The sequence below is a fragment of the Hipposideros armiger genome, unplaced genomic scaffold, assembly GCF_001890085.2.
Source record: "Hipposideros armiger isolate ML-2016 unplaced genomic scaffold, ASM189008v1 scaffold_61, whole genome shotgun sequence".
Taxonomy (NCBI): domain Eukaryota; kingdom Metazoa; phylum Chordata; class Mammalia; order Chiroptera; family Hipposideridae; genus Hipposideros; species Hipposideros armiger.
Genome location: NW_017731411.1, coordinates 3,277,722 through 3,298,220, shown reverse-complemented (window position 1 = coordinate 3,298,220; position 20,499 = coordinate 3,277,722). Strand labels below are relative to the sequence as shown.

Below are 20,499 nucleotides of genomic sequence, written 5' to 3'. Positions count from 1 at the left end.
ATAATACCAACATGGGCCAGTGAAGCGACGTCCTCCACAACTAGACAGAAGAACAAAAGGACAGCAACTTGTCTGTTCCCCTTCCCCGATTCCCCAACGCTGTTGCCTCCCCAATTCCCCAATAAAATCTTAAAAAAAAAAAAAAAGAGTAACTAAGGTAAAATGAGGTCCTGTGGGTGGGCCTCACCCAGTGGGACTGGTGCCTCATGAGAAGAGATGAGGACATAGCCACTCCCAAAGGAAAGACTATGTGAAGATACAGGGAGAAGATGGCCATCTGCAAACCAAGGAGAGAGGCCTCAGAAGGAACCCTGTCAAGCCCTTGATCTTGGGGCCTTCTGGCTTCTAGAACTGTGAGAAATAAATTTCTGTTGTTTAAGTGGTATTTTGCTATGGCAGCCCTAGCAAACTAATGCTCTGGGTTAAAGGGTGCAGCAGAGCGATGCTAGAGAGACTCCAACTCCATTCCACGGGAAGTCAATTCAATAGTCACTGAGCCCTGGGAGAATGAGTGGCTGAGAGCATGTGCTCCTGCCAAATGGTCCAGTGCCAGGGTCAAGGGCCAGAGTGCCAGGGCTTAGATGCTTAGATGCAAACCCACGTGTGATAGCAACATGGATGTGGTGTGGTTCAACCATTAACCTACGTCCAGTGCTCGGCAGAGCACCTGGCACAGAGTGAGCACTCAGTAAACACCAGCTTGAGTCTTATTATCATCATCATCACCACTCTGCTAATGGAGAAGCAGCATACTGAGTAAATAAAAGCATGAACTTGGCGCCAAATTGGATTCAAATCCTTGCTTTGTCACTTCCTGTGTGACCTTGGGCAAATCTCTTGACCTCTCTGATCCACACCTGTGAAGGGGTAATGGTACTGACCTCATAGGGGATTTTGTGAGGATTAAATGAGTTATTACTTGTAAAGTGCTCTGAATACAGCTCAGCACATAGTAAGCTCTCCAGGAATGCTCAGTGAATCAACTCTGTGCTGCACTGTAAGAGTAGCACAAACAGAGAACTCTGGCAGGGTAAAGAAGGAAGATTATTTCTTCCCAGGCTCAGATCTGAGCTGGGCTTTTAAGAGCAGATGGATTAGTTTGTCACTTATCCAAGGGCTTAGGGGAATAGGGGGGTATTACAGGTGTGGGGGCTGATGACAATCTGAGGCCTGACTTCTTGCTACTTCCATGGCTACCACTTTGGTCCAAGCTACTATTGTCTGTCATATAGATTAGTGCACACAGACAATACGCTAGGGCTTTATGGAATTCCCACAACACCCTAGTGTAGTAAATGCTTTCATTATCCTCATTTTACAGAGGAGGAAACTGAGGCTCAGAGAGCCAGGGCTGATGGAAAGGCAAGAAGAAGAGACTCTGAGGGAGTGAGACAAAAGACAGGAAGTAGGAAGAAAGGAGTTGAGTGTCCAAAGAGGTGAATATCTGCACAGGGATCCAGCAGACTGAGGAAGGCCCAAGACTGACTGGAAGAGGAAACCTCTGGTCTCTAGTTCTCCAAGAGCCTCACTGCTTCCTATTGCCTAAGCCTGCCTGAGAGAGAAGCGAATGTCACCTGCCACTCCGGGCAACTGCATTTACAACCCCTCGAGTTGACATGTCCTGATTCCTAGGCTTCATTTCTTGCTAAGCCTGGACATATGGTGTATGTGATGGGAAATAATGGATGGTGAAGCAGGCAGGGGCTCCATTGTGGGGCTGCAGGGGAACCCCTGGAAGGGGAGCAGCACAGTCACATGTACATTTTAAGACCACCCTCTGGGAGATGGAGAAAGGGGTGGACTGGAGGCAGAGAGGGTGACTCAGGGCCAGGCCCATCTACTTATGTGTGGTTTGGGGCATTCCCACCAGACCAATGGAAAGGGCCGAAAGTGACTGAGGCCACCACACTTGACTGACAATGCACAGGATGGAGAGGGTATGGGGAGGGACGGGATGAGGCGGGATCTCGGCTTTCGGCTTGGGACCTAGGTAGAAGGCAAGAGGCTCTGAAAAAGCGGGTGAAAAGGCAGGACAGGGGTGATGACCAGCTCATGTGGGGCCATGTGGAGTTTGAGGGGCCTGTGGGGCCTCCAGCTGGGAGATCCGATTAGATTTATGGGGCTGGTGCTCAAAACAGGTCCAAGCTGGACATGTTCATTGGCATCTGATTAAAGCGTCTGGCCAGGAAATGAGCAGGGAGGAACAGCTGTAACCTCAACGGGGCACAGACATATTGGACATGAAGGGACAGAGAAGCAGAAGTAAGTGGAGCCATGGACACCAAGGACAAGGCGGGTGGGTGGGACTCCACTGAGGAGGGCTTGTTCAGCACAGGCTTCAGGAGGGGCGGTCATGGTAGGGGCCAAGGTGAAGGCCAAGTCTGGAGGCCGAAGGGAGAATGGGAGGTGACAATGGATATGGTGATCTAGAGCCGCAGTTCTTCACCTGGGACTCTCCCATACTGGGATCACCGGAAAGCTTTAGAAAACACTGCTGCCTGGATGACTCCACTAATGGGTGGGCAGTTCGGGTGCGGGTTTTTAAAAGCTCCCCAGGTGATACCCCTGTGCTGCCACGGTGGAGAAGCAATGGTTCATACACATTAAAGACAAGAAGGACCAGTGGGTGGGATCTGGTGGTATGCCCAGCATCTCTCCTGGGACCACCCCAGGAGAGAATGTTGCCATTCTCCCACAGCACCTGCTCCAAAGCTGAAAACTGAGTTTCTCAGCTTCAGCTCCTCATCCAGCCAATTCCCAGGGTTTCTAAAATCAGGAACCACAGGCTCTCCCTCCATCTTCTAGGCCTGGACATTTGGGCCTTAAAGGAAGAAACAAGAGGAAGAGGCAGAGCAGCTGCCGCAGTGTGCCGGCACTGCCACCAGGGGGCAGCCGTGCGCAGGGCCAGGCACAGGGCTGACGCGGCACTGCTGCCCCGCTGCACCCAGGAGATGCCAGGAGCCTGTTTCCTCTTCCATTAAACCGGGACAATAGATGTTGTCACTTGACATAGTTGATTTGAGACTAAACGTGAACTAGTGTCTTCACAGAAGCGAGAGCTCCCCTTCGCTTGTCTGGACTAAGTAAACAACAGCTAACACTTCTCAAGCATCTACTATACTCGTACATGTTAGGTATTGTCTCTGCATTGCATGCATGAACTCACAACAATCCTATGAAACAGGGGCTACTGTTATTCCCACTTTACAAACGAGAGAACCAGGACATAAAGAGGTTGAGTAGATTGGCAAGCCACACAACGTGTAAGATGGAATCAGGATCCAAACCTCAGCAGGCTCTGAGGCTGGTGCTCCCAAGCTGCCATCCGGGCCTGCGTTCTGCTCTGCCCTCCTGGCGATAATCTTTCGCTTAGGTTAGTTCAAGGCATGTCTATCAATTGCACACAGAATAGCCATAAGCAGGCCCATCCAATGTTTTCTCAGCTCCATCACTTTTTGAAGCCCCTTCCAGGGCACCCTCCTGTGGAGAACAGGACAAAGCAGGCCAGGCCCAGAGATGGAGTAAGAAGAGAAGGTAGGGAAAGGAGTAGGAGGAAGTGCTCTTTCTGTGTGGTTTCAGCATTAAGAAACAGCTGCCTCCCAGGTACAGAGCAGCTACTTGTGCAATCCTGCGTGCCCCCTGTGCAACCCTGGCTGGGGAGCTCTGACAACAGGCATCGCATCCATAGGCACTGCACTCAACACTCTGATCCATCATCTGCTGCCCTCTGGGACCTTCTGAAAATGCTGCAGTCCAGCAGCCCTTTTGTGCAACCAGACCCCACTCCCAAGCTACAGCTGATTGGTCCAGAAGTGGGCACTGGCAGAGTGCAGCCAATCTCCCCTTTCCTGGGAATCATGACAAGACAGAGACACACTCTGACTCCTCAGGACCGGACACTAACCTGTAATTGGGAAGCCACCTCAGCTCTATTTCCTGCCCTGAGGCCTGGGAAAGAGGGAGTGGAGAGTGTGGTATGGGGTAGGGTAGGGTGGGAGAGGTAGCAGAGGGGAGATGTTTGCAGTTTGTCTGTGGTTCTAGTCCCTCTTTCAAGCTTGGTTGCCTTTGGGCCCAAGACCCCTCAGTATCAGAATAAATTCTCTTTCTACAATAGCTTGAGGCAGCTCGAGTGGGATTCTGGTACTTGCAGCAGAGTCCTCACCCACAATGGAGGCTCAAAGGCAGTTTTCGGAATCAATTCTGTAGCTCTTTCTCCCACGTGTGGGAGAGGAAGGAGAAGGCAGGAGAGGGGCAAGCAGTGACTAGCACTGCACTGCAGGGTGGAGCGTGGATCGGGGCAGCAGCCTCTCAGGAACCGCCCAATGCTGGGGGCCCTGGAGAAAAATCTGAGGGACTCTCACTGACCTGTCAGGAAAGATGCTCAAGGCAGACCTGCACTCCCCTCCAGGAGGGGTCCTGCTATAGGGACACTGCTCCACCTCAACTGTCAGACAGCGACACCCACCTGCCATCTTCACTTCCCCAGGCACATTTGTTTGCTGACCCCAGGACCCAAACAAGCAATGCCTTCCACTGCTGTATACCTAAAGGCTCCCCTCATTCATTCATAAATTCATTCATTCATCAAATACCGACTGCCTGGCCTACTCTGCACTGCAGACTGTGTGCTGTGTTTTCTGTTGACTCTCTCTTCTCAGTCCATTCTCTGCCCTTTTCTATGCTCTGAAGGCTGAGCTCCACAGACGGCGTCACACACGCAGCCCTTTTGCCCCTGGTTCCCATTTAGGTTAAGCTAATGGGAGCAATTGGGAGAGTCGGAAGGCAGGAAGAGAAAAAGGTCAAGGGACTTATTTTTTCTCATTCTCTTCCTGCTTTAACTTGTGTGGCAGTCAGCTTCCAAAAAAGCCTCCACGATCCTGGCCTCCTGGTACATGTGCTCCCATATAGTCTCCTGTACTATCTCGGGGTTGATTCGGGCCAACAGTAGGACATGGCAGCAGTGATGGTATGTTACTTCTGAGACTAGGTCATAAAAGATATTGTGGTTTCTGCCTTGCTTTCTCTTGGATCACCCGCTCTGGGAGGAGCCAGCTGCTATGATGTAAGGACACTCAAGCAGTCCTATGGAGAAGTCCATGTGGGAAGAAACTGAGGCCTCCTGCCAATGACCATGCAATGTGCCGTCCTGGAAGTGGGCCTGCCACGCTCTCTCAAGCATTCAGATACATGCAGCCTTGGCCAGTGCTTTGAGAGACCCTACGCTAGAACTACCTAGCTAAGCTGCTCCAGAATTCCTGCCCTAGAGGCTGTACAGCAATAAATGTGTGTTGTTTTAAGCCCTTAAGCTTTGGGGAGACTTGTTAGGCAGCAACAGAAAATACAGCACGGTTCTGGAAGGCATTCCCATTCTGGCTCCAGCAACACAGCCTCCACCTGCAGCCCCTTCCATGGTAACGACTTCCTGTGCTACTAGATTTTGGGGGTCTCAGTGTCAGCTGTTCACTTCCTTGATCCTGCGGACAGCCCTGGAAATAGCCCCTTAATAAACTCTCTTAAAAATTCACAATGGAAAGGGTCTCCCGCTTCCTGGCAGGGCCCTACCTGGTGTAGGATGTAACTGTGAACAGGGCAGATGCTGTATGTTATCCCACTGGAGTTTATATTCCAATGTGGAAGCAGACAATACGTTAGCCAACAAATAAATAAGCAAGGTAATTTTGGAGACCAGTGAGTGAAATGAAGAAATAAACAGGGCCTGAGATAGAGGCTGATTGGGAGACCAATGTAAGGTAGGCTGATCAAAGAAGGCCTCTAAGAGGTGATATTCAGTCTGAGTCTGGAGGAGAGGGAACCTCAGACAGAGGAGACAGGTGTGGCCAGGCATGACAGCCAAATCCCTAAGGTAGGAAAGGATATGGATGCCCCAGGAACAGAGGAGGCCCATGTGGCTAGAGCAGAGTCACAGGGTGGAGAGTGAGAAAAATGAGATGAGTTGGAGGTTCCGGCAAGGCCAGGTACGGAGTTATTTAAATTACAACACAACGCTGCATGGAATCTTTTTTAGCAAGTAGATATGTGATCCAATTTACCTTTATAATGGCTGTCTGGCTGCTCCCAGAGCATAGGGAGGAGGCCCAGAGGCTGTCCCAGTAGCCCTGGAGGAGGACATGGCCAGGACTGGCCAGGCCCCGGGGTTAACCCCACTCTGGCTGGCTCTGGAAATCTGGGTGGGAGGCCAACCTGGTAATTTCCAAGACTCTGAGCCCACAAGGGCTGGGCTCTACAGTCATGTCTTACTTGCCACCATGTCCCACAATTGGCCTGCTAGGTCTGAGAACCCTGCTTGCAGTGTGGTCGATGCTCACTGATTAGTTACACCTCAGCTTCTGCTCATGGAGCACTTAGCTGTGCCAGGTACACACCAGTGCTTCGAGAATCATGTCACTGAACAGCCCTACAGGAGAGAGTATTGTTGGGCCCACCTTCGTTGAGGAAAATGAGGTTCAGCTAATTAAGTGATCTGAGAAAAGTTACACCCATGCAATGGACAGAATGTTTATGTCCCCTCAATTCATATGTTGAACCCCAATCTCAATGTGATGGTGTTTGGACGTAGGGCCTTTGGGAGGTAATCAGGATAAACTGAGGTTATGAGAGTTATAAGAAGAGACCAGAGAGTTAGCTCCCTTCCTTTCTGCCACGTGAGGACAGAGCAAGAAGGCAGCTGTCTGCAAACCAAGAAGAGGGCTCTCACCAGGAACCTGACCATGCTGACACCCTGATCTTGGACTTCCAGCTTCCCGTGAGTAATCAATTTCTGTTTATAAGCTACCCAGTCAATGGTAATTTGTTATAGCAGCCTGAGGTAAGACAACCCAGGTATGACTCCTCTTGTCCCCACCCAGATGGAAGGAACAGATCACAGTGCTGGACCCTTGGCCACCCCTCCTTCTTAGGCCTGTCCTGTTTCTGGGGCCTGACATGCGCAGTTAACCACCTGCAGGCTCTTCCTGTATGAAGGGAGGAGGGGTGCTCAGCTACTCCCCACAGGCCCCTGCTCCCCCTGGATTGGTCGCAGCCATGTGCACCCAGAGTGAGCACTGACAGCCCAGAGACTCAGCATCTGAGCACCCTGATCTCTGCCTAGCACCAGGGCCCAACTCCCCGCTGGGGTTCTCACCTGGGGTGTGGCCTTTCTCAGATCACTTCATTACCTGAACTTCACCTTCTTCAACACTAAACTGGGCATAAAGGTAACATCTCTCCTACTGAGCTGCTTTGAGTGGCCTAGAGCCTGTCACCCTTCTCACCTGTGGGTAACTAGATCCATGCTCTAGAAAAGGCAGGGGTCTGGCACCTGCAGAGCCTCCTACAGGCCTGGTCTCAGCTCCCCCACGCTGAGCCAGGCATCATCTGAACGAGTAGAGCCAGTTCCCGTGGCTCCTGGCAGCAGCTTCTCTTCCCTAGGCCTTGAGGCTCCCAGTCCACCAGTCCTCGTCACAGGCTTTTTCTTACCTTCACATACTTGAGCCCAGCATTCCTGCCTTCTGCTGCATCCCCCCACACCTGCTCCCAACCTTCTCCCAGCCCTCCATCGCTAGCCCCCAACCTCCAAGTCTTGGCACCAAATAGTCCCAGAAGCTGGAGAGAAGACCTAGACAAAGCCCCAGATGGCAGGTCAGCCCCAAGTAAGGTTCCAGCCCCCTGGGTGACCATGTTCAAGTCCGCACTCAGGCCGAACGAGGGGTGGGCTGGGAACCGTCTCCTCACTCTTATCCCAGATCCCGCTCTGAAACAGGAAGTGGCCTCCCAGCACTTCTTGGACCTGCTCTGGCTTCCTGCCCCTGACACAGAGGAAGCACTTCTTTTGGGCTGGAAAATGAGGGGTGGAAGAGAAGGAACCAAAACAACATAGAGAAAAGCTCAAGCATGGAGCTGCCCCACCTGTGGCCCTCCCCTTCCCTGCCCGGGTCCTGATGGGCAGGTCTGGGTAAGCCAGCCTGGGCCCTGGAGCCAACAGGCAGAGGGGCAGACCCTCCCATCTGGCAGGGGCTGAGCAGAGCCCGTGAAGCCCAGACAGCCCTGGAGCTTTTCCTGCTCAGCTCCTGAAGCCAGGCAGGCAGTGGACACGAGGCAAGTGGGTGGGTATACAATAACACTCAGCCTCAGAGAGAAGACAACTGGGAGTGGCGGGGACAGGCAAACCGGAGAGCGCCATGCAGGGCCATTGCTAGACTTATATGGTACCTCTGTGCAAAGAAGAAAAAGCTCGCATCTAGGTGGACACAATCTTGCACCAGTGCCCGTGGCTTAGTGGTCAAAGAGAGCTGGATTTGAACTGTCTCCTGTCTCCCCCAACCCCGGCCATCTCTGTGTTTGTATGTCTTTGTGCAGGGCACAAGCTACATAACTGTACGTGGTGGCCCTGGCTCCATAGAACAGGAGCCACATAGAAATGAGGGCTTCATGTTGCTAGCGCTCCATTTTTTCAGGGCAGCTGAATATAGGGATTGTGTGAAATATTCTGATTTTTTAATGAATCCAGATTTAAAACTCCGCATGGGCCAAACAAGACCTGTGCTGATGGTGCCAACGGGCAGCCTCTGCCATGGATGCTGGGCCTCAGGATAGGTGGGCATCACAGGCCTGCCCTCTTGGTGCCTGTGTGGAGGCCCATCCTCCTTGGGCACTGAGCTGCTCTGCTCAGAAAGGGGCCTGCCTCACACCCCTAGACCTGGCTGGCTTGGACCACAGCCTCCCTACCGGCTTGGGACAGTGGATGTAGCGGGCCAGGCTGATGATGAGATCGTGTGTGATGGGGTCCACCAGGTTCCGGAAGCTGGCATAGCGGTACAGAACGTCATCCAGCGAGGTCGACTCCATGCCTAGGTCCTGCAAGAGTAAAGGGTGCCCAGAGGTCAGGGGCAGTCCCGCCCCACCCACCAGTCCCACCCAAATGCCCAGAGCAGCCCCCTGGTGGCAGCTCAGCCTCTCCCATAGCAAAGCCCTGGCAAGGGAGGGGACCCCCTCTCCCCCTTCAAAGAGGCTTCCCAACCTGCAAGGCAGTATCTACAGAACTTCCCCCCAGGGGGCCAGGCCAGCTCCTGCAGAGCTGGCCTGCCCAGTTTATGGCCCTCTCCCACAATAGCCCCCCAGCCATCGCCTCTCAAATTCCCCAAGAATGAAGCCAGTGACAGCTGGCCAGGTGTGGCACTCATGGCTGCTTCTCCATCTGGGGCAAACTTTCAAAACGGCATGTACAGTAAATTCCCCGGCTGTGACAGGACCATGCATTGATATTTGTTTTCTTCTTGCTCCTGAAGTCATTTTTACTGCTCCTCTGATCCAACCTTAGTGTCCCTTTGTGTTGGGGTGTTTCTGAGTTGTGGGGTTGATGGCAGAAGCTGCCAGGCACCAGGAGAAAACCCCACTAGGGCTCCCAAAGAAAGGGTATCATGTGGGTCCTCCTATTGGGAGGGGAGGGAGCCTGGTGCAAGGCACACTGCATTGGGCAGGAAGAGCGGCAGAAACCATTGGGACAGAGGTGCCCTAAGCCTGAGGCAGGACAAGGGTTTGAGAGGTCCTTACACTAAGAGCCCAGGCTGAGAGCCCCTGCAGAGACCTCTGCCCACCAGCAAGGGATTTTAGGGGCTTGGCCAAGAGTAGTGACCAGTGTGGATTAGGACCCAAGGACCCTGCTCCAAATGTTCTGGGTTGTGTAGGACCCCAAGATTCTTGCACAACCCCAAGGAAAGGGCTGGTGGCTCAAACACGACTAAGTTGAATTTTCTACCAGCCAAGCTGGCGGGAGCTTAAAATAGAGTAAATTGCTTTACAGAAGTAAAGAAACATGGTTTTCTACCCTAGAGTGTTGTACTAAACTTTATGCCCTTTATAGGTGAAAAAGCAAGGGTATACCTTCTGTCTTTTCTCAAACTCCTCTCCCCAAATTCTGTTGTCCTTGGGTGGGAGCTGTGGTTCCTGCTCCTAGTTTGGTACCTTGCACAAACCAGGCAATGACGACATTCTCACCCCAGGGATTGCCCCCACTCTACCCTGAGGACCAAGGGGGCCACTGAGGGTGGGCAGGGAAAGCAGGCACCACCCACTTTGTCTGCCCTCACCCTAAGCTCCCCAGGCCCCCAAGCCACATGTGGAGCTGCCTCAGCACAAGCCCAGAGAAGGAGGCTCCCCACCCAGGCTGCCAGGGTCCAGTGACCTGGGGACAGGATGTGTGTGGGTGATGGGTAAGTCCCAGCAGCAGTTTGCTGTCATTTCAGTGAGATATCTTGAACTTTTAAAAATGCCTTTTCCCCATGTGATTCTTAGAAATCCCTGTAAGGCAAGTAGGCTGGGCATCATTATTCCCAATTTACACATGAAGAAATTAAGGCCTAGAGCGGCTGACTTCTTTAACTGTCAGAATTGCTGGAATGGGGGCTGGCCAAGTGGCGCGTTAGTTAAGAGCTTGCTTGGGACGCCAGAGGGCCCCGGTTCAGATCCCACATATGAGGGCCAGTGACACTGCCCTCTACAGCTAAGATGCTGAACAACAGCTCAACCTGGAGCTGGGCTGCTGTGAGTCACCTGCGACAGCGTAGGCTGCAGCCCCTGCTGCAGTGGGTTGCCATGGGCTTACACACATGGGCTACCGTGTGTAGCCGGCAGCCGCCGTAAGCGGCCGTCCAGAAGCCGGCGACTGATCTGCCTCGCCTGGGAAGAGCGCAATGATGGTGCCAACTTGGGCCAGTAAAGCAACGTCCTCCACAACTAGGACTGAAGAACAAAACGACAGCAACTTGTCTGTTCCCCTTCCCCCAATTCCCCAGTGCTGTTCCCATCCCCCAATTACCCAATACAATCTTATAAAAAAAAAAAAAGAATTGCTGGAATGGAATGTGCCAACTGATGACTACAATTAACACTGCTGTATGGCATATTTGAAAGTTGTTAAGAGAGTAGGTTCTTGTTAAAAAACAGGCCAAAATGGAGTCACTTTTGCTAAGCCACATCACCAAACAAAAACTTGATAACTAATCTAATCGCAATTCCAGCCTCTCTCCAAGGAGTGGAATTTTAAACCACTCAGCCTGGAATTTTCTGGTCAGCACTAGTGAGGTGACATGCTTGATAAGAACCCCACCTTCCCCAAGGAAAGAACTTACCTGAAATAATCCACTTTTTAAACTTCTTAGTTCCTCCCTTTCTGCTTATAAAAACCTTCCATTTTGTACAACTCATCAAAGTACCTTTTTATTTACAAGATGAGGTGCTGCCCAATTCATGAATTGCTTAATAAAGCCAATTAGATCTTCAAGTTTACTCAAATGAATTTTGTTCCTTAACATCCTAAAAGTGCTCATCACAAGCAAAAAACCATTTTTTCTATTTTCTTTTCTTCTAATTATATAAAGTGATGGATGTTAACTGAACTTACTGTGGTAATCGTTTCACAACATATGTTAAGCCATTATGCTGTCTACCTTAAACTTTACAGTGCTGTATCTCAATTATATCTCAATAACAATGAAAGAAAAAAAATCACATGTAATAAATATGTTAAAAAATTTTCAGGAATGGTGGGGGGGTGGGCCTATTTTTGAAGGATTGCTCTGCCTTATCTACCCCTGTGGAGGGCTGGGCAAGAGGTAGACTGGATGGCAGGGATGTTGTCCTGTGGTATGGTGGTAGACATTTCTAAGAGCAAAGTAAGACAGGGTCTTGGCTGGATGGACCTGGAAGGGCAGGGGTGCCATGTCCTCTGCCTCTGTTGGGAGCCTTGCTGAGCCACGCTCCAGCCAGGTCCTACCTGCGATGGTTACGGGCACTTTGTTTCCTCCTCCTGTTAGAAAGGAGTGGGTTTCAAGCTTAACTGAGGACACCAAGGGGCCAGTCTTGGGGTCTCTGTTTTCTATTCAGCAGGAATGAAGCTCAGAGGCCAGCCCCCATGACCTGCACTATGTCCTCTGGCTCCTGAAATAATTTACTGAGGACCCAGATCTGGGGGCTCAAGGCTTGGCATGGATGCAGGCGGGGGTTCTGAAGTGCTGGTTGCCATGTTGTAAGAGCTGAGGGCCTCTCCTCTGTAGAACCACGTGCAACACTGCCTTGGACCTGTCTCTGCCCTGGCTTGTCCAATCCCTCAGCCAGGATGCATCCTGGGCAAGTGAACTAATGTCACCAGCCTCAGCTTCCTCATCTGTTAAATGGGGACAGTGACCCAGCATCACAGGTAGGTGAGAGGAAAAAAAACCCAGTAACAACACATGTTCCCCCACTGGGAAGAGAATCACTAATATACCTCCCCCCACCTCCTCCCTTACCCTGTGTGCCCTCCCCACTCTCCTCCCCTCATGCAGTGTTTCTTAACCTGTTTTTGGACCACAGACCCACTTGAGGATATCACAAAAGCCATGACCTGCCTCTCCAGAAAAACCCAGGAGTCGGGGCAGGACAGGGAACTTGTTGCACACAATCCTGCTAGGCCTCACGGTAGTCAGGGCAAGCTGGAGCCCTGGGGACATTCATGACCTCAGAACACAAACTATTACCCAGTAGTGTAGAAAAACATGGCCTCACCCTCCCTGGGGCAGGAGGAGGCTGGGAAAGCAGGAAGGGGGAGAGTCCAAGGGCTTGTATTCTAGGGTCTGAGAAGGCCCATGTGTTAAAGGGCTGAGGCTGCCCTTCTCTAGGGCAGGAAGGTGGGGCAGAGGGCAGAGTCTGGGGTGGGAATAGAGGGGTGGTTATTCCCATGGTCAGGAGCTAGATTTGTGGCCACAGGAAGAAGACAGAAGATGGATGTATTTTTCCTTTTCTGCCTGTCTTGCAGGTTGGCTGCCATGTTGTAAGAGCTGAGAGCCTCAGGTTGTGGACTTAACACCAGCCTCCATCTTCCTCTGCTTCGCCCGTGTAGCCCTCTCCTCAGTGTGTATCCCTGCCTGAGACACGCGAGGCGGTCTCCTCTTATAGTCGTCCCTGCATGTTCCTGGGAGAATGCACTGGATTATAGGCTCCACCCAATCCCCAAGTCACGTAAGTCTGTAGGCAACAGACCTTCTCCCCTCTTGGGATCTGTTCCCCATCTGTGAAATGGATGAATTGCACTAGCAATTACCAAACTGTGTTCCAAGATTTTGAGGCTGATGGCAACAAGAAAGAGGTCAAAAGAGTCAGCAAGGCTGCGGGCAGGCCAAGCTCTCAGCAGAGGAGCTCTACTGGCTACCCCTCGGTATTAAAAAAAAAAAAATGTTCTGTAGTCAAAGTAAAGTTTGAAAATCCTGGGCTGGATGACTGCGTGGGTTTTTGTGTTCCTAGCAGCCCTGCCCCATCTCCCCATTTGCTCCTCCTTTCCAGGCCATTAGAGGCCATCCAGGAGGCTGAGGAAGTTCTGGGAGGATGCAAAACGTCCTACCCCAGATCCCCCTCCCTCCATGTCCTCCTGTCACTCTGGGTGACCAGTGTGCTGATAGTGGCTCCATCTCTCCAGGCTGCTGTTGTCTGAATTCATTTAGTCCTTGCTTGGGAGGGGAAGAGGGTGGGAAGGCAGGAAGGGAGTAAGGAGGAGGGTCTCCCCAGGAAGGCAGACGTGGCCCTGCTCGCTGTGCTTTGGGCAACTGTGAGTCATGGCCACCGCCCTCCCTGTGAATTGCAGCTGAGGTGGGGCTCCTGAAGGTCCCAGGGCTCCTGGTTACAAGAAGCCGCAACAGAGGAAACGAGATGGGACTAGACAAAGGCTGCTGCTCATTTTATTGCTTTATTTCTTTACTTTAACCCCACCTAGGCCCACGGAATGCTTGTGCTGCTTTAGGACACTTCATGTGTCCTGAGGACCTTGGGTCACTTCTGGCCTCCTTGTTGTCCTCTCCATGCACCCCCCACCCCCAAGCCAATTTACCAGGGATGACTATGTTAGGACTTTGCACCAAAGGCCCCACTAACAATGCCCAACAGGGGCCTCCAACGCTCTGCTCCACTCTACTCTCCCCCAGTGGTGCCTGCTGCATCATGGGGGTGGGGGGCGAAAGGATCACGTAGCTCCTCCACACAGCCCTACAAACAGCTTTGGCCTTGAAGGGGCTAGTCTGTCTTGAAAATACTAGGGAGCAAAGAAAATCCTAACTTCCTCACCAGTCTAAATGATACAATCTCTAGGAACTGTGCATGTGGACCGTTCCTGATAGAAAACCTGGGAACATCAGCAAGTATGCCTGAGTCACCACTTGGCTTGGAGGATGTCACTGGCCTGGGACCAAGGGGGCCAATGGCCAGCACATGTCCCCTCACAGAAGCGTGGACCCCATGATACTTGAGCTTGAAGAACCAGGTCTGGGGACTCGTTCCAAGGAAAAGAGAGATGCTAGGGTGAGGAATATGGCTTTCCAAAAAGTGGAGATTTACATAGAAAGATTAGAACAGCATTTCTCAAAGTGTGAAGGGGTCCCTGAGACCCTTTCAGAGGCTCTGCCCCCTTCTTTCCAATGACATATCAACGTGATGCTACATCTTCGTAGACTTCAATCGAAACAATCACAAGAGACCAAATGCAGAAGCAGCAGGTATAAGAACCCAGCTATCTTCTGTTAAGCCACACATTAAAGAGATTCACAAAACCATGAAACAATGCCACTTTTCACTAAATTTTTTTCTTTTGGAAAATATAGTTATTTTTATAAAAATTTCTTTCAGACATGAGCTCAGTATTAATTTTAAAATGAGTAAATAAATCTTTAAAATATTTTTGTTTTGATTTCTAATATAGTAAATAGCATTCGTTAGATATAACCCACAAACAGAAAACCTCTTTGATGTCCTCAATAATTTTAGAGTATAAATGTTCCTCAAAAAATTAAAAATGTAATAGAACTACCATACAATCCAGCAATCCCACTTCTGGATATATATCCAAAGGAAATGAAAATAGGTTATCGAAGAGGTAAGTATCTGTACTCCCATGTCCACTGCAGCATTATTATTCAAAATAGCCAAGACATGAAAACAACCTAAATGTCCATCAATGGATAAATGGAAAAAGATGTGGTATATACATACAACAGAACACTACTCAGCCATGAGAAAGGACATCCTGCCATTTGCTACAACATGGATGGACCCTGAGGACAGTATACTAAGAGAGATAAGTCAGACAGAGAAAGACAAGTACTGTCTATCTCTTATATATGTGTAATCTAAAAAGAACCAAAATCAAAAAAGAGTGGAATGGTGATTACCAGGGACTGGGGGAATGGAAGAGGTGCACATACAAAGTGTGATCAAACAATAGGGTGAATGTTTAAATTTAAAAAAAAATTATTACAGTAAAAGACACACTGCCATTAATCCCACCAAAACATTCTCCCCTCGCTTCGAACACATTTATTCCATCGTTCTGGCCACTTTCTGAAGCAGTTCTGGAAGTCCTCTTTCGTGAGTGCCTTTAGTTGCGCTGTCGTGGCTGCCTTGATGTCCTGAATCATTTTGACTTTGGGGAAGAGCCAGAAGTCACACGGTGCCAGATCTGGTGAATAAGGTGGATGAGGACACACCGTAATGTTTTTATTTGACAGAAACTGCCATATACCAGAAGTGATGTGTGACATGGAGCATTGTCATGATGGACGATGATTTACAGCACACTTTATTTTATTTTTCTTAAAGGTTTTTTTAATTGGGGAATTGGGGGAGGGGAACAGCGCTGGGGAATCAGGGGAAGGGGAACAGACAAGTTGCTGTCCTTTTTTGTTCTTCAGTCTAGTTGTGGAGGACATCGCTTCACTGGCCCCTATTGGTATTATCATTGCGCTCTTCCCGCATGAGGCAGATTGGTCGCCGGCTTCTGGACGGCCGCTCATGGCAGCTCTTGGCAGCTTATGGCAGCCCACTGCAGCAGGGGCTGCAGCCTACACTGTCGCCGGCGACTCAAGGCAGCCCAACTCCAGGTTGAGCTTTTGTTCACCATCTTAGCTGAGAGGGCAGTGTCACTGGCCCTCATGTGGGATCCGAACCGGGGGCCCTGCTGCTCAGAGCTGGTATCCCAAGCCAGCTCTTAACCAACACGCCACTCAGCTGGCCCTACAGCACACTTTAAAACACACCTTCTTCTCTCAATCATAGCTCACACCTGACTGACTGCACCAAACAAGTAGAAACTTGTCACACACTGTTATTAAGGTTCAATGTGCAGCTTCCTGTATTGAAGATCCCTGCCTTTCCATTGGATGGCACTTGGCAGCAGAATTCACCTTATTTTTTCATCACAAAAGGGCTCCATGTTACATATTGCTTCTGGTACAGCAATTTCTGTCAAATAAAAACATTATGGTGTGTCCTCATCCACCTTATTCACAGGATCTGGCACAGTGTGACTTCTGGCTCTTCCCCAAAGTCAAAATGACCTTGAAAGGTAAACGTTTTGAATGGATTCAGGATATTGAGGCAGCCACATCAGTAAACTAAAGACACTCACGAAAGAGGACTTCCAGAACTGCTTTGGAAAGTGGCAAGGACGATGGGATAAGTGTGTTTAAAGTGAGGGGGAGTTTGTTGAGGGGGATTAATGGCAATGTGCCTTTTACTGTAATAAATTTTTTTTTTTTTTTTTAGCTGAGCCATCCTGCTACCTGTTGGCAGCTCAGCAGCTGCTCAGCTCGGGCTGGACTCGAACCGCTGTTGCTCAGAGCTCAAACTCTTGAGCGAGCTCTTAACCAACTGAGCCACTCGCCCGGCCCTGTAATAAATTTTTTAAATTTAGGCAGTCACCATATTTTTTGATCACACCTGGTAACAAGAAGTCCTGGAGACCTAATGCACGGTACAGTGATTATAGACAACAAAGCTGTATTGGAAACATTCAACTTGCTAAGAGACTAGCTCTTAATTGTTCCTGCCACTAGAAGAAATAATTATGCAGCACAATAGGGGTGTTAGATGATGCTATAATGACAACCATATTGCAATATAAATGTGTCAAATCAATATATGGCACACCTTAAACTTACACAATGTTAGATGTCTATTATACCTTAATTTTAAAAAAGAGTATAAAGAGGGATCCTAATACCAAAAGAAGTTTAAGAACTGCAGGGTTAGGAGAATAGGGTACTCTGGGAGAAAGGGGCTAACCGGAGGGTAGGTGAGCCCCTGGGAAGCGTTTCTCTTCCCAAGGCCTTCCGTCTTGGTCCTGGAAAAACTCCCAAACGACACACAGCTAGCTAGCTCTCCTCTCCCCCATCACTCTGATCCCTCAGTGAGGCTCCCCAGGGGCAGTTTTGTGGGGTGGTGCTGAGAGATCTGGGAGAGGAAGCTCACCCCATGCCCACAGCTAAGTGTCTGGGAGAAGGAGCAATGTTCAATCCAAGACGCTGCCCTGGACTAGTGAGCTAGCACCACAGGGGCCCAGGACCCAGGGCAGCATCTAAGGAAACAAGCCAGCATCATCAAGAAAGCAGCTGGGGTGAAGGGTCACCAGGTTATTTTAACACTTGCCTGTGCCAGCTCCTCCCTTCTTGCCCTTTGTTGGTAAAGCTGGAGATTTTGGATCCTGATTATGAATCTTATTGTTTTTGATGTTAAGACGACTCTATCAATAATACAATTTGGGGTTTTTTTGCATTCAGGTTTGGACACAGATTTGCAAGCCGTTGGGACTGAGCTGGCATGCCGGTGGCCACTTCTCAGTCCTTCCCGTGACTGGATGCATGCCTGTACTTTGTGTTCTTGCACTGCTGGAGAACGTCATCCAGAACAAGTCCTCCCCTCGGAATGCATACACTGATGCTTTCTTCTCTGAGCTCCAGTCGATCTGAAAAATCCTTTACGCTGAGTTGCACCTGAAGACAACCTGGCTAGAGCGAAACCCCTTTCAAAATACCATAGTCCTTCTTCGTCTCTTGACTGCCCTTGGACATTCGGCACAGCAGACCACTCTGAGGCTGCCTGATTTTTGTGTCCTCAGCTGCTTTTTCTGCCCAGATATCCATAGGATTGTCTTTGCCACCCACCTCTACCTGCCTCTCCTAGCCAGTCCCAGCATACTGTCCCCTTCCTAGGAGCATCAGTTGAATATATAAGGTAGCCTGAAAAGCAGTTGATATCTTTACGACAATCTCTCAATGTCATCAAAAGGGTATTCCTTCGTGACACCCCCCAAAACTCCTAAAATCTCTTCTGTGTTTCTCCAACAACCTCATCTGTCCCTCAACTTCTCATCTCCACCCTGCAAGCCCTCTTAGCACCCTTCCTAATACAAATCAACTTATCTTCTTTGGCTGATCCAGTTCTTAGATTCCCTGCCCCTCTGCCCCCCCCCCACACACACGCACACTAGAATATAGAGCAGTTAGAATACTCGTGCACTGCTGGTGGCAATGTAAAATGGTGCAGTCACTGTGGAAAACAGTATGGTGAGGGCCAGCCAAGTGGCGCGTTAGTTAGGAGTTGGCTTGGGACGCCAGCTCTGAGCAGCAGGGCCCCGATTCGGATCCCACATGAGGGCCAGTCACACTGTGCCCTCTACAGCTAAGATGCTGAACAACAGCTTGACCTGGAGCTGGGCTGCCTTGAGTCTCTGGCAGCAGTGTAGGCTGCAGTGGGGCTGGCCGACAGCTGGCATGTGCTTTTGTGAGCTGTTGTGAGCAGCCGTCCAATGGCTGGTGAGTAACTGCCTCACCCGGGAAAAGTGCAATGATAATACTAACATGGGTCAGTGAAGTGACGTCTTCCACAACTAGACTGAAGAAGAAAAGAACAGCAACTTGTCTGTTCCCCTTTCCCAATGCTGTTCCCCTCCCCCAATTTCCCAGTAAAATCTTTTTTTAAAAAAGAAAACAGTATGGCGACTCCTCAAAAAGTTAAACAGAATCACTATATGACCCAGCACGTCTACTTCTGGGTATATGCCCAAAGTATTGAAAGCAGGGACTTGAAGAGCTATTTCTACACCCATGTTCACAGCAGCATTATTCACAATGGCCAAAAGGTGGAAATAACCCAAGTTGTTGTCTAGGAATGTATGGATAAACAAAATGTGGTATTATATGCACACAATGGAATATTATTCAGCCATAAAAGGAATGAAAGCTGACATATGCTATACTGTGAAGAACACTGAGGACATTATGCTAAGTGAAATAAGTGGGTCACAAAAGGATGATTCCACTTACATGAGGCACCTAGACAGAAAGTAGAATGGTAGTTGCCAGGGGCTGGTAGGGAGAGAGGCTGGGGAGTTGTTGCTTAATGGATACAGAATGTCAGTTTTACAAGATGAAAAGTGTTCTGGAGATTGGTTGTACAACAATATGATTGTACTTAACAATACTGAACTGTAAAAATGCTTCTTAGGATGGTAAATTTTATGTTGGGTGTATTATGCAACAACTTAAATAAAAGGTCCCAAGACCCAGTCAGGCAAATACAAAGACACCTTCCCAAGACAGGAGGGAGCAGAAGAAGGGAGCATATGCATCTGAGCATTTTTTTTTCCTGCCTGTCATACTTGGTTATTATCGATAAAAATTTTGCCACGTGTCCAGTTGCAGGTGTTTTCTCTGAATTTTTGGGGGTCTTTCCATCTTTCCTTCAGTTTTGGGGGTCTTTCCATCTACAAAGACCTTTTACAGCCTGTCTCTTATCAGGAAACCACTGTTGGCTCTTAGTGTCTTCAGAAATGATATTTTTTTCATGTTATTTCCATAGTACACTCTTGTAGATGGTCTCGAGTCTGCCTTCCCAGTCACTGTTCTCACGTTCTGCAGCAGCAACTCTACTTTCACTGCCTCTAATAAGGACTGCGCATCGGCGACTGTCTCGTTATCTTTGCAATTCTTATTTTGCTCATTAATCTCCCTTTTCATTTCACCCTGTTGTTTTTTCTCCCATCTCAGCTTGGCCTCTTCTTGTGGCATTTTGTTCTTTTCCCACAAAGTTCGTTTCTCTTGGATCCCGCGTAGATCATTTTCAGAGGTCAGGGTTCAGCTTTCATAGTATTTATCTTATGCCCACGTTTTTCCCCCCCACTTGCTCACCCTTGAAGGAGGTGCAGTCTAGTGAGACCCACAATCCGTCTAGTGTGACATTGTGATTTATAATAAGAAATATATTTTTGGTTCCCCCCTTCCCCCGGTTTGTGGCACAGAGCTCCTAAAACCCCTGGAAATTCTTAAGTGTTGAGAGCGACAAAGGTGTCTTTTGTTATATTAAGGAGGTGACTTTTGGAAAGCCACTAAGTTGCCTAAGCAGGGGGGGGGGGCTGATTGCCAAGGGAACCAATCACAGGAGGAAGTCCTTGGAAATCCGTAATAGTGTATAGTATAGTGTCCTATCCTAGGACTTTCCCCGTCCCTGGCCAAGCCCACAAGCCATGCTGGACTTCTGTCAGCCACACCTCTGAGATGACCCACTCTCCCGCCTGCCTAGTGGTGGCAGCTTCTGAGAGCTGCTTTCTCTGAGAGCAGAAAGAAGGGGGACAGGCACAGCGAGGGGAAGATGGAAGCAGCACTTTTTCTACCCCCAAATCATCACTCACATGGAACTGACTTTCCG

General features: G+C 49.7%; 1 protein-coding gene across 1 annotated transcript in view; it reads right to left on the bottom strand.

Annotated features, from left to right (window-relative positions):
- Nucleotides 1-20,499, bottom strand: part of LRRC75A (leucine rich repeat containing 75A) — a 49,539-nt gene that overhangs the window by 6,083 nt on the left and 22,957 nt on the right. The window contains exon 2 of the mRNA XM_019641546.1: nt 8,725-8,853. Within this exon, the coding sequence (XP_019497091.1) occupies nt 8,725-8,853 (129 nt within the window). The remainder of the gene's footprint in view (nt 1-8,724; nt 8,854-20,499) is intronic.